At 35.3% G+C, this 13171-nt stretch overlaps 2 protein-coding genes across 3 annotated transcripts in view; one reads left to right on the top strand and one right to left on the bottom strand.

Moving 5' to 3' along the window:
- LOC109833488 lies at positions 136–968 on the top strand. Its single transcript, XM_020401171.1, has 2 exons — positions 136–489; positions 583–968. Exons 1-2 carry the CDS (start codon positions 257–259, stop codon positions 815–817), a joined length of 468 nt encoding a protein of 155 aa, XP_020256760.1. The 5' UTR covers positions 136–256; the 3' UTR covers positions 818–968.
- Positions 1234–13171, bottom strand: part of LOC109833487 (rab3 GTPase-activating protein catalytic subunit) — a 12514-nt gene continuing 576 nt past the window's right edge. The window contains exons 3-13 of one of the 2 annotated variants that reach the window (XM_020401170.1): positions 12083–12186; positions 11298–11497; positions 10993–11171; positions 8266–8610; positions 8127–8191; positions 4781–4829; positions 4475–4628; positions 2962–3046; positions 2819–2888; positions 1837–1977; positions 1234–1758 (exon numbers count right to left, since the gene is read on the bottom strand). In XM_020401170.1, coding sequence (XP_020256759.1) covers positions 1426–1758; positions 1837–1977; positions 2819–2888; positions 2962–3046; positions 4475–4628; positions 4781–4829; positions 8127–8191; positions 8266–8610; positions 10993–11171; positions 11298–11497; positions 12083–12186 — 1725 coding nt within the window. In that variant the 3' untranslated portion in view covers positions 1234–1425. Of the gene's footprint in view, positions 1759–1836; positions 2024–2818; positions 2889–2961; positions 3047–4474; positions 4629–4780; positions 4830–8126; positions 8192–8265; positions 8611–10992; positions 11172–11297; positions 11498–12082; positions 12187–13171 lie in introns of both variants that reach the window. The other variant, XR_002245223.1, reaches the window with a different exon arrangement.

The raw sequence follows: 13171 nt of genomic DNA, 5'->3' as shown, positions 1-13171 counted from the left end.
AATTATCTCTATTTACCTTTTAAAACCTATCATTGAGTCGCTGGCCCAATTAACTAGGCCCATGTTGACACGTACGGACGTACCCTATCTCTTCATCATATTTCTGAAGAAGTTAAAATACTTGATGAATGGCGATCTTAAAAAACTCTGAATAGCTCGCAAGCAGAGAACCATAGATTCAGCTGAAATAAAGGGCCACAGAAATGTCGAGACATTATCCGTATTTTTAGTTTGAACCAGAGAGCAACAAAGCTCCATGGAAGCAATCCTTTACTCATCTCGTTTGCTTTCAATTCCACCGTCATCCCTCTCATCTCTAGCCAAACAACCAACTCAACAAAGAAGAACAAGTTCCCTCTTCATCACGAAACAAAAGAAACCGCTCGCTTCCAATTATCGACTTCGAATCAGAGCACTGAACACTGCAGTCACCATTGCTGTGAACTCCTCAGCGCATGGTGGCGACATCTCGGTCTTAATTCCTGTTAGGTGAGTTTAAGTGATATCCTTTTGAACAAACCAAGATTATTAGATAGTGAAATTATATTCTGTAACCTTTTTTTTTTGTGTGTTACATTACAGTGCGGTGCTTTTGTTTATGTACTGGATAGCCAATTTTGTCGTGCCTGATATCGTCCAGAAAGACCTCCAGGAAAAGGATTCAGGGGCAGGAGAGGAACCAGGACAGCAAATAAATACGTTTGACAGCAGAAACGATGAGGAAAATTCCACGAGCGAACCAAGACAGAAGCTAAAGAAAGCAGACCTTAAGAAGATGTTGAGACCGAGACGGAAGATACCGGAGGCAGAAAGATGATGATGACTCTAAAATCAGAAATAGATGTAGATGAATTTTACACTGTAGTTTTCCCTTCAGTAGTGCTATTTGGTAAATGATTGCTTTGTCCAATAAAAGCCTATGCAAGTTCGCCGTGGAACAAAAGTCCCGCACGGTTCTTCAGCACAAATCAAAGACAATATTGAAGAAAAAATAGATGGTAGCCACTGCACGTAGTGGAGAAATGCGCACGATATATATATAGATTCAATATAAATTCAACCCAGAACCCGTAAACATTATTTACAAGTTATGGAGTCGGCAACACTTACTGTACATAAGTTCCTCCATGGGCTTACACGAACTTCCACACTTTCTAACCCCCCAAAAACAGCAACATGAAATTACAATCTGCAAGATCACCCACATAAAGACCAAAAAGTTTAAGCCTTCAGAAAAACGTCATCTCCCTTTCTTTTAATTGAATGAATCAGTAACATGATCATAATATCGTGTACATTATATACAAACAATTTATTGCTCGGCAAATTAAACCATTCTCTCTCTCTCTCTCTCTCTCTCTCTCTCTCTCTCTCTTATCTTTCCCCTTTTTCTCCCCAAGTATGTCTATAATTACAACAATGAATTTAAACAATCGTCCAATCACCTTCATCCAAGGAATCCATCTTGGAAGATGGTGCTTGATTGGCTTTTGGAGTCTTTCTTGAAAATAAAGATGCCTTCTTATCGAAAAGGTTAGAGAACATATGCTTCTCATCTGCTTTCTTCTCATCCTTTACTTCATGCTTCTCATCCTTTGATGCTTTTCGACGCAAAGGCTGCTTATCTTTATTGATAAAGTTCAGGTTAAATTTCTTGAAGAGGCTTCCTGATTTCCCAGATACTGGTTCTTCTGGTTGGTCGATGATCATTATGGCTTCTTCCGGATGGATGACAATAGTCTCTACTGTTTCATATACCTAAAAGAAGCATCCAATCTTTTAAATAAATAAAAGTAAATTTGTACATCCCCACTGAGAGAGAGAGTACCAAAGTACCTTGCAGATGTCTCCCATGTTTTCACTTGAAATGCCAAATTGGCAAGTTGCGGTGACATAATCTTTACATTCTTGAAATAGTGTGGACAAGTTGCTTTCAACAGGAATGGCAGCTTCAGCAATTAGGAAGCTTGAGCACAACTGGGAATTTCATACAGTGGAGGATGAAACTCAGAAAGAAAATAATCTGAAAAGTTAATTTGAAAATGATATTTAACTGGCAAGGACGGCAAAGGATTATGTATTTAGGACAAAAAAAGAAGAAATGTATTTCTCTCAGCCGCTTGTTATGAGTAACAAACTGCACAACAGGATCTGGAAATTTGACACTCAACAAATGATTACATTTTTTTTAAAAATAATGTAAAATAATAAACCTGTCTCGCCACTTAAACTAGGCTCCAGATGGTGGCAATCTGGTGGCAATCTACCAATGTTACTTAAACCTTTCCTCTGATAGTGGAATAGCTGTAGCGTGAAGGCTATGATCTTTCCAGAAATTATTAAAGAAAAAACAAACAACAATACAAACTAGGAGGTTATAGAGAATATGAAATTGCAATTAACTCCCCCTGGCTATCTTCACCACCAAGTTTGTGTGCGGGGGTGATACTATCTATAAAGGCAGATTAAGCACACATGCCACAGGCAGGCAGATAGCCGGTAATGCCTCCTTGAATTACAATGGTTCCAGGATCTCTAGTTTGATGTAGCCACCAGATCCCATAACAAGTGAGACTAGGCCCACAGCATAAGTAATTGTTCCTTAAATATGTCTTGTGAGATGAATGCAACAGCAAGAAGTAAAATTTTCAAACCTTTTCAAATGTAACTTTTTTTTGGAGGACAAATGCAACATGTTGACTGACCTAAAATATGTTAAAATATCACACATGAAATAACACATGTCAATAAGGAATTGAAAGAGTTATACTAGACATGTATTGCAAAATATAGGTGAATAGACAACAGGAAGTCATACCAAGGAGATGAAAAGCTGCTCAAAGAGCTCTCGTGGCTGGATGTCCTCCAAGGTAGTTAGAATGCTATCACTACAAAATCAAAAAGGCTCATCTCATATAAACGGTGAACAACAGTAAATGCCTCATTCAGTTATCTACTTACACTGCTAGGTCCTCATCATAGAGTGGAACTTGTTTAATGGCAGGCAAAGGTTTGGCAGACTCCCATAGTTCTCTCCATAAATTACCTATAAATGCCAGAGGGAATTTATTTAAAGAATAATCATATTTCGGTATGTTCATTTCTGAAATAAGTATGATAGGTAACTTTGGAAAGAAAACCTGAGTTGAATGCATGTATGTCATACATCCACTTCAGTACAATAAGCTGAACCTATATGAGATAAACCTGTATGTTTCTTATTCACATATTATATCCCATGGATTACGAAAGGGAAAATGTGAATCATGAAATTACCCAAGTGATCCTATGGAACATACTGATACAATTTCACTTAGACAACCAACTCTGAAGTCTGTCTTGCTCATGAAGCTCATGTTGCCAACCAGAAGATACCAATATAATACTACGAGTTAGATGCACGTATGCCTGCAGCCAGGTCAGCCAACCAGGAAATAAACCGAGACTACAGAACATACGCATCTTTAAAAGAAGACAATAAGCAACCACATAGGTAAGGAAACAACCGCATAGGTAAGCAAATAGTGTTAACTTTGCAACAAGCTTTGCTGTGTGGTACCTATATGTGACCCATTATTTCATCATGAGAAAAAAGGTCCATGGTCTTCTTCAGTCGCATTCTATTGCCATAGGCTTGTCAAATGTATTCCTTCCAGATCATAGTTATCAGTACAATCTATTATGTTTTTCCAAAGTTTTTAGACCGAGGCAAGTGATCTATGAAAAGATCAATGATTTGCTTTACTATTTTTAGTCAATTATCATTCAGCTATTGATACTGAGAACTGATAAAGTCTACCGCAAGAGAATCTAGAGGACTTCAGGAGCAAATCCTATCAAAGTCATGCAACAAATGAGAAAACATTCACATGATTATAAGTAACTTAACTATATTTATCTTAACAAGTTAAAAGAACACTTCAATTCAAAAGGAAAAAATCACGAGAATACAAATTATATGGGGAAACAACTTTTGTAGTTAATGTGAGGATGGGGAAAATTTTCTATGAGATGAACAATGATAGGATTACTTCCTATAGCCAAATATATTTATGAGTTTTAATTCTCAATGAAAACTTGACCACATGATTTTAATAGGACCATTGCCTTAATAATAGTTATCAACAATGCAAATGTTCAGGAGCAATTCCTACTGGGGACTAGTTACAGAACAAGAGTTAACATCATTGCATCTATCTTAGAAATTTGGAAGAGTACTTCAAGCACCACAGGTATAAATCATGAGAATGTAAAATATGCTGGATATAAATTGGGTTTTCTTTTTTTCCCCTTTTTTTTGGGTTTGGGGGGGACCACATACCAGAGCTTACAATTTGTCAGTTTCTAAGGAAAGAGCACGAAACGTGTGATTGAGTGAAGCATGGAACAATTTCCCAGTTATGCATGCATGTAATCACAAGTTACAATAGTTTACTAAATTAACTGCCGAAGGGTAAGAGTCATAAGACTTAACCTTCTTTCTGCATTCTTGCACTTAGTCGACCTCGTCTGGATGATCCTTCTGCATCAGCTGAATCATTGGTCTGATCATCTGATTCTGTGTCTGACCAGTCTGGTGGAGAGTGCCATCGTACAAAGTCTTCCAGAACACAGCCAGGATTTGCAGCCTGGCAGGCAACAGTAATGTGTTAGTGTCAATGTGTCCTAGATACACATGGTGTATTATTTCTTTTCTTTATAGTAGGTCGCAATCCAGTAAAAAGATGAGATATGAAGAATATTGACATTTCTAGATATGATCTTGATTCTTAAAACTTACCTTAAAAGCTTGCATGTCAGAGAGCAGCTGAGAACACCCGGCACCAACACTGTCCATAAGAATATAAAATTGTTAAATTGCCGTAAGTTGGAAGCTTCTTCCTTTAAACTGTGTCTCAGTTCACTCCAAAACAAAAGGATCTTTTTCTCAAGGCTTTAACATTAGAATCATGATTTGGAAGAATTTCACTGTAGATTAAGTAAATAAGCCTGCAATGATATTGATGACCATCTTGTGAAAACATAACAAAAAAGAAAAGGCAATATGCTATTGGATAAGAGTTTTGGTTGGCTAACGGTTATTTAGGATGTTTATTGTACAAATTCAGTGTCGCTGCTTTACTTCAGTTATTTGCAGGGATTAAGCTGTGACTATCCAGATTAGACCAGTCTGAATTAAATTTTGATGATTAGGAATAAGAATTTGGTCTGATTTAGAGTTATACAAAAAGAGACATGCATGTAACGTTAGAAGGGAATATTTTCTTGTGAAACAATATTTAGCAATAAAAAAATATTTTTTCATGTGTCCAGGTAGTGTCTAGAGGTGACTATGAATGTCACAACGATTTGGATTTCAAAGAAGGATTTAAGCATACTACACTTGTTTAAAGAGAAACAGCAAGAAAATGCACTTGATTTGAAGCTTGAACATCTTCCTTTTGAAGTTAACTAGTGTCTCCCAGTTTCCTCTTATCTTGTAGACAAATGCAGATATGAATTGCTTTATGCACAATGGAGAATTTCAATATAGTTAGAATTTCTGTTCCCATTAGGAAAATCGCCATCTTTAATGGACTTTGGACAGTACCTGGGTCTACTTCAGTTGGAACGAGAACAACTGACGCACGTGATGCTGCGGCATTAATGTGAAAAAGGCAAACAACTAATGCTTTAAGCATTTGGTTTAGAAATTTTTAAATTCGTGGATAAAAATGTTTTTGAGAGTTGTACTGCAGATAATTAGTGTGATAGGAACAAAAAGATATAGGTTTAAGCATTTAATATTGGGATTTCTTTTTTCTTTTTTTCTTTTTTCTTTTTTTGTGAGAAAACGGAAAATGGTTTAGGCATCTACACAGTGATAATGTTCTTGCTAGTTGTACTAGAGATAAATAAATGTGGAAAATGATAACTTTTTAAGGCATTTGGTTTAGAAATTTATTGTTTAATTTGCGTATAGCAACGTTTTTGGGAGTTGTGGTACTATAGATAAATTAGAGTGGAAGAAGCCGAAAACAATAATAGTTTAAACATCTGGTTTAAAATTTTCTTTTTAGTTTGTGGATGAAAATGTTTTTTTGGAGTTGTGTTGTAGATAACCACACTATATTAATATTTATATCATATCTATACTTTTATATTTATGGTTTTTTTATTTATTGGGTCTTGCTTTAACCATGAGCGCTCACCAAGCTTGGATTCATGGCCTTCGCCTAAGCACAAGGACCCAGCTGATCCATTATGTAAATTTTTTATCTTAATGAGAAAAGAAGACTGAGTTCCATTCTTATTGAGATCAGGGGAGTAAATTTTGTTGTATACCTGTTGGCCAATGGGGAGAGAGGATAGTTAGACGGAGAATGACCTTTTCTTTTTTTTATTTTGGTTTACTTTCACTTTGATACCCTAAAGTTTATCCATATTTTCACTTTGATTACCCGAAGTATCTTTTTAGCACTTTGATACCCCAAAGTTTCAATCACATGTCACTTTGATCCCCAAAGATATTTCTAAACACTTTGATACCCACAGTTTCAATCACATTGCACTTTGAGTTTGATACCCTGTCGATACATTAGATTTTCTCTTAAATTTATATTACGCCCTTAACATGTGATACATTTAGATACATTTACCCAGTTGCTAAACACATTATACAAATTTAACAGAACGGGGTATCGACTAGAGTATCAAAGTGAAATGAGATTGAAACTTTAGGGTATCAAAGTATTCAAAAATACTTTGGTATCAAAGTGAGATGAGATCGAAAATTTTGGGGTGTCAAAGCGTTTAAATATTATTTGGGGTATTTAAAGTGAAAAAGGGTAAACTTTAGGGTATTTAAAGTGAAAAAGGGTAAACTTTGGAGTATCAAAATGAGAATAAGCCTTCTATTTATTTCCTTCTTCTTTCCTTTGAGTTAGCAATGAAAATAAAGCAGGTTCATCCATGATTTAAATAATTATTTACAAGTGGCTATGTATTGTTCTATCAGCTGATAGCTATGTTGCATAGACATGGGTACGGGTACGGGACACGACAAATTAGTAAAAAGTAGGGTACAGGAACACGACTGTGTATATATAAAATAATTCACTTTAGATCAATATTAAATTACATACCTACTACATTTTCATGCAAATCAATGGCTTTCAAGGGAATATCAGGTATATATATAACAATTATCTTTCATGTCTCAACCTTTGCTTTTATTTTTAGGTTCTTTCATTGTATTCAAACTCATTCTCAATCTCCCACATGAAACAAGCCCCTTTGAACTATATCCTTTAAAAGGAGGAAAAATAAAAGAAAACAAATCAAACTTCTTTGAAGGTACCCACTGCTACCCTACTACTATTTTTACCAAAAAATAACAAAATTTAATGAGGTATCATGGTTAAACAGCCCCAACTTTACCCATGTGGCACATGATGTCATATTCCACTTAAACAAATTTAAAAAATTAAGAAAAAGGGAATGAGACGTCAGAAAGAGAAGTGAAAGAGAGAGAATTAGCCCCATGTGATGCATGATGTCATGTTCCACTAAAGCAATAAAAAATTAAGAAAAGATGGGGGAGAGAGAACAGAGAGCATCGTCTTCATCTCTTTGTTCAGCCTCAAACCTTAGAAACCATGGCCAATTTTCTTGAAAAAAAAAGGAAAACTCATGGCTAGCGAAAATTTCTCGTGTCCACGTCGTTTGGGTGCGGATCCATACCTAAAACGTGTCGGACACGGCTACGGCCCCCTACTGGCCGTGTCGGGGTATCCTAGGTTGATAGCCATCCATATACTTGTTTCCATTTTCTTTCTTCATTGGATGCACATATTTAGAAGGCACAGTTGCACAGTTTTGACTCGGGGAAGTGAGTTTAAAGTGCCTTCCCTTTGGGGTTTTTATTTTTTATATACTTTACTACTAGCTACTAAAGTTTTTTGGAAGCTACAGTGAAACTTCCAAAAAACTTTGGTATATAGTATCATATAATTTGCATAGATTATGATAATGACGATGATTTACAAACAAATGATGCTGCAATCATTTTGCTTCCTAATAATAGTAACTCTGAAGTATATCATAAGTTTACTTCAGATTAACAAGCCGAAGTCAACCACACTGACCTCCCAGTGCGCAGAACAAGCTCCTCATGTTCTCTAATAAGCTCTTCTGTTAGTACTGGGCCCTCCTGAACATAAATAAAAGTGTGTATAAACATCCCACAATTTAAAAAAAAAAGGAACTGCTCAGTTACAGCGGTACCTGTGTAATCGGCGCGTAAATAGGTTCTCCAGTTTCTAACATGGTTAAACTTTCAGATGGATGATCAGCACCAAGTCTGAGAACATAATCCCCAGAGTTGATTCGAGCATAATGCATATTACTCGAAGAAAGATTTCCTCGAACATGGACGGAATCTTTATTATCTAGATTGGCTTCTTTTAGTGCCGAATCCAATGACTCGGCAGCAACAGCTCGCCGGTGTTTCCTGGCTATACAACAATTCATAACCTGTAATTGCTGATGCAGAAGACAAGAATTTAGATCAGGATTCACATCCAGTGGCATATGAGGTACTGGTTGCTCTTCAGACCATCGTCTTCTCAACTGCATGTATATAACAAAACAATAAACTTAAGTATGAAGAAAAATATATATCACCAGCTGATTTCCAGTATACAGCATTTTAGAAATATATATTGAAACATAATGTCAAAAATAACCATCAAAGGTTTAGTGAAAATCAGAATTTGGAAAGACTGTTTTTGAACTTGAATCCCTGCAACAGGCTTCTCAAGTCCACGTGAACTGAATCACTCAGGTGTATCTAAGAAAGTGACCCACTTATGTTGATTGATTCCTAACAATGTTAATACTTCAAAGAAACAAAATGTTGATCTTAAGGGATTATATGATTCATTGAAAGTTTGAACATAAAAGATGATCAGGTTATAGTAGTACAAACAAGATCGCTAAGTGATAGAAGAGCAACATATGAAGATCTCATTCAACAGCAATTAAATGCAACACGTAACAGAACTTTTATCCTAAATTTTTGGATTGGCTACAAATATAAACTACTAATGTAACACATTAACTCTTAATGAATGTAAAACATATTAACTATTAATGCAACATGCATACTCTTAAAGTCTCTTTCACTACACCAAAAATACAAAACTATTGTGAAGGTTGAGGCCTTGAGGGTTATAATTTTATGCTCCACATGTTCTGGCAGCGGCAGGTTGAGGGCCTTTCCATGGGCCAACTTTGTGACCATTAAGAAGGAGAAGGCATTGAATAGATATTAGCAGCCACCAAAACCTCTTATGTCAATGCAAACTCTGGTTTGGCCCTCTCAATTTTGGGTTTTGCTTTGGCTAGAGTGCTTTGTTTTCGAGGAGCTCAGTTTTGTAAATGAATGTTTGTCTGGTCTTTCATATTCATTGGCCAACTTAAGAAAAATGTCCTTCATTTCCACTTTAGGATAGAGAAGTGTGATGTCTTGCACACCTTGGCTCATACAAGTGCTCAGCTACTTTTGAATGCAGCCAAGATACCATACGTTTCAAGAGTTCATCCTTGACTAAAACCACATCAAAGAATCAAGGGATAGCATCAGAGATTTAGATGGTAAGACTTCAATTGTGCAGTTAGGTTATTGGCATAATCAAGAAGGGCAAGAAGTTTCAGAAGGATGAGATTCTTGCATTACACTATTCTTAAGTTTTCTACTGATATTTTCTACCTTTCTTCCTTTCCTCTCCTTTTTAAAATTTTTTTCCAGTCAGAGAATTTTTTTTACTACTGATTGAAAACTAAAAGAGGATCTGCCAGAATTAATTGGCAAAGACAAATAGCTGACCTGAGATTTAATTGACTAATGTGAGGTGATGAGATCAAATCCTAACTGCATTAGACTTCACCGTGGAAGAGTTGGTTATAGCGAAAAGAAATGATCAAAATCAGAATGCTTTAATTTGGTATACATGTCTGGTTAGTTATGTATCCTTCTATGAAACTTTACGCTTCTTAGTCATGTAAGCAAATGATTGGTCATACAAACACATCTTGCTAGCTAAAATCTTCTGTTATGTCAGAATGGGCTTTTGGCTCAAATTAAGCTAATATTTACTTTTGAGTCTTTGACAATCCGAAACGAACTTTAAATGCTCAACTAGCTCTTCCAGGCCATTTTGAGCTCTTCTTGTAGAGTTCTATCAAATGAGATTTTGTTTCCGTGAGATATAGCATACGTGTAAGACCATGATATTTGCATAGTATTTTCCACCCAGATTACAATAGTGGCAGCAAAGTCAATAACAACATATTGGACAACGAAAGTTAAATAAAGTCGACAAAATAAAATGCTACCTCAGACAAGGAGTAAGGAGTGAGGGCTAGTCTGGTATTGCTGAAGTTTATAATAAGTTGCTTATAAAAGCAGCTTATACAAGTAACTTATATAAGCTGCTAAAAATAGCAATTTAGTAATCAAATATCAAAAACTGCTTAAAAATAGCTAAGGTGTTAGGTAGAACTGTGCTTAATGCTCATTATTAAAAGATAAAAGATATATATGGTATATAAACTTTAAAAAAAGTAGAAGCTGCTTTTAAAATCATTCTCGAGTTGCTTCTAAAAGCACCCCGTTCAAATCGAAAGCAATTTTAGTATCCATGCCAAAAGAAATTTCAGCCAAACACCATTATTGAGTGTTTCTTAAAAAAATAAGCAGAAGCACATTAAAAAATCAATATCAGTTAAATAACTAAATATGTTCTTAATTGATGTAAGAACTTTCTCTACTAAGAGTGCTACATTGTTCCCATGTTTATAGTTCTATCAACTATTTCTTTCAATGGCGCCTTGCAAGTTAGAGATTTATTATATGTTATCTAATAAATATCTCTAAAGCAAGTGGATGCAAATAAAATTTCAAAGTCAAAAGGACTGTCACTTAGAGAATAAAGTGGATCATCTACTTACCTCAACAACAACATATCCCCAAAATAATGCCATTTCTTGTAGGGATTTGAATCCTCCCATAATCTCAGAAAGCCGAACAACAAAACTTTCAGGGGGTGCCCCACGGATATCCTTTGATAAATATGCAATGGAGGGGCTTCCTGAATCAGCTCTATTTCTCCTTCCACTGTGTTCTTCCTCTGTGAATATCTTGCGCATATTACAATTGAATTATTGAAGTGACTGGTCGCCATGGGTTACTGAAAACTTTAAGATTCAAAATCCCAACATACAATAACAAAGAAGATTTTCTTCTTCTGTTTTACCTGTATCGAACAGAGTGCACATCATAGAACGAAATTCCTCTTCACCAGATTTGGAAATAGATTTAATGGATTTGTCTTCCTTCTCCCGACGAACTATTGACTTCACAACAGAAAACTTTGAGGCTGCTTTTTCTTTGATATGTGAAGGATCCTCATCAATTGTCGAGAAATCATTGATAGAATTAAGATTCTTCCCACTCCTAAACAAATAGAACAATGACTCAATTAAAATAAACTTTAAGAAGTGAACAAGTTTTTATGATAATAGAGGAAAATATACTAGAATTTTTAAAAGCAATAGATAGCTAGAAATTAGATTACACACATAATTAAGTGAAAAGCAAGATCGATTCTATAAACAGCTCTAAAGTATTGTATGTGATGGGAGTGTGCTATGCTCTAAATTATTCTATTTTAAGCTCATACTAGAAAACCAAGCAACAATATATTACAGCGTATGTTGGGTGACAGGCAAGCAATACTAGAAACGTTTTGATGAACCTTTAAAAGCTATAGATGATAAGGTGATGAATAATGTATTAGGATCTTAGAAATAACTAAAGAGAAGCTTCTCATCCAATAATAGGACAGCAAGCCAATAATAGGGCGGCAAGAGCATGTCATCCTACAGAAAACAAACTGGCGATTAGAAAATATAGACAGACAGGGGATGCAGATATTGAAAAGAACCCTTAGAATATATGCATATCATGAAGTCAGACAATAAATTACCAGATATCACAATACATTAGAAACAGGGAGCAGTACAGTTAAAGGCCACTTACTCAAAAGCTGTTGCCAACTGTTTTAAAACAGACGCTTGAGGAATGGTAAGCTTGTTAAAGGTACTTGCGCCAGTTTCCTTCAACACGGAGTCTCCTTCTGAAACCTGACAGGGTGCATGTCAATATTCAGTAGAAACTAACTCTAAGAATAAAGACATTTTTGACCGCACGAGAAGCTTGGATGACAGACCCACCATAAACTAACCATAAAAAATTCAATAAAACAAAAGGATAGAAGTATTATATGAGACACGTATCAAATACGACATGGTGACAATCTTGCACAGAAGAAGAATAAGAAGTAAGAATCTTAAAAGAAAAATCATCATAGGAAGCAGAATAATCATAAGTGAAGCTAGTGCTCGTGTTTTCCAAGTAAAAACTTTTCCTTCTCTTCCTAGTTCCAGCTCCTAGACACAAGTATTATGTCTCTATCTTTCAAGTTTCTCAATCTCTTCACAAATAAAACAAAAATATTTGAAGAACTCATACTCAGTAAAATCTTCTTGCCTCTCCATATCCAGTCTCAAACTTGCAATAAAGCCTGCCTAGACCTTGTGAATTTAACGTGTAGATAAAACCTTTGGCTACATAATTAACAGACATCTTTATCTACTTCAAAATGAAATACTGCAACGTATTCAACATGTAGGTAACCTGAAAGCATAATTAGATCAATCGCATTAAAAACATAGATTTGAAAAGAAATTTAGGGGATAAAAAAAAGGAAAAAGACACATTAGTATAAAATTCAATGCACATCAAACAGAACCTACAATTTTGCCTCGGTACTTCAACAATTAAGAGGAGAATTAAGCTTCTTCCGTCAAAATTAATCAAATATTAGAATTATATAACATATACAAATACCAGTTTAGACCTTGTGATTTAACGTGTAGTGAAAACGTTCGGCTAAATAATTAACAGACATTTTTATCTACTTCAAAATGCAATATTTCAACGTATTCAACATAATTAACAGACATTTTTATCTACTTCAAAATGCAATATTTCAACGTATTCAACATAAAGGAAACTCGAAAGTGAAATTAGATCCGTCATATTAAACGTACAAATCGAAAACGAATT

This window comes from Asparagus officinalis, chromosome 3, assembly GCF_001876935.1.
Source record: "Asparagus officinalis chromosome 3, Aspof.V1, whole genome shotgun sequence".
NCBI lineage: Eukaryota > Viridiplantae > Streptophyta > Magnoliopsida > Asparagales > Asparagaceae > Asparagus > Asparagus officinalis.
The sequence above is the reverse complement of the archived record's forward strand: the minus strand, read 5'-3'. Positions and strand labels throughout refer to the sequence as shown.

Coding starts and splice junctions, on each gene's coding strand:
- LOC109833488 (XM_020401171.1), top strand. CDS start 257: ATGGAAGCAATCCTTTACTCATCTCGTTTGCTTTCAATTCCACCGTCA. Junction 490..582: donor TCGGTCTTAATTCCTGTTAG/GTGAGTTTAAGT, acceptor GTTACATTACAG/TGCGGTGCTTTTGTTTATGT.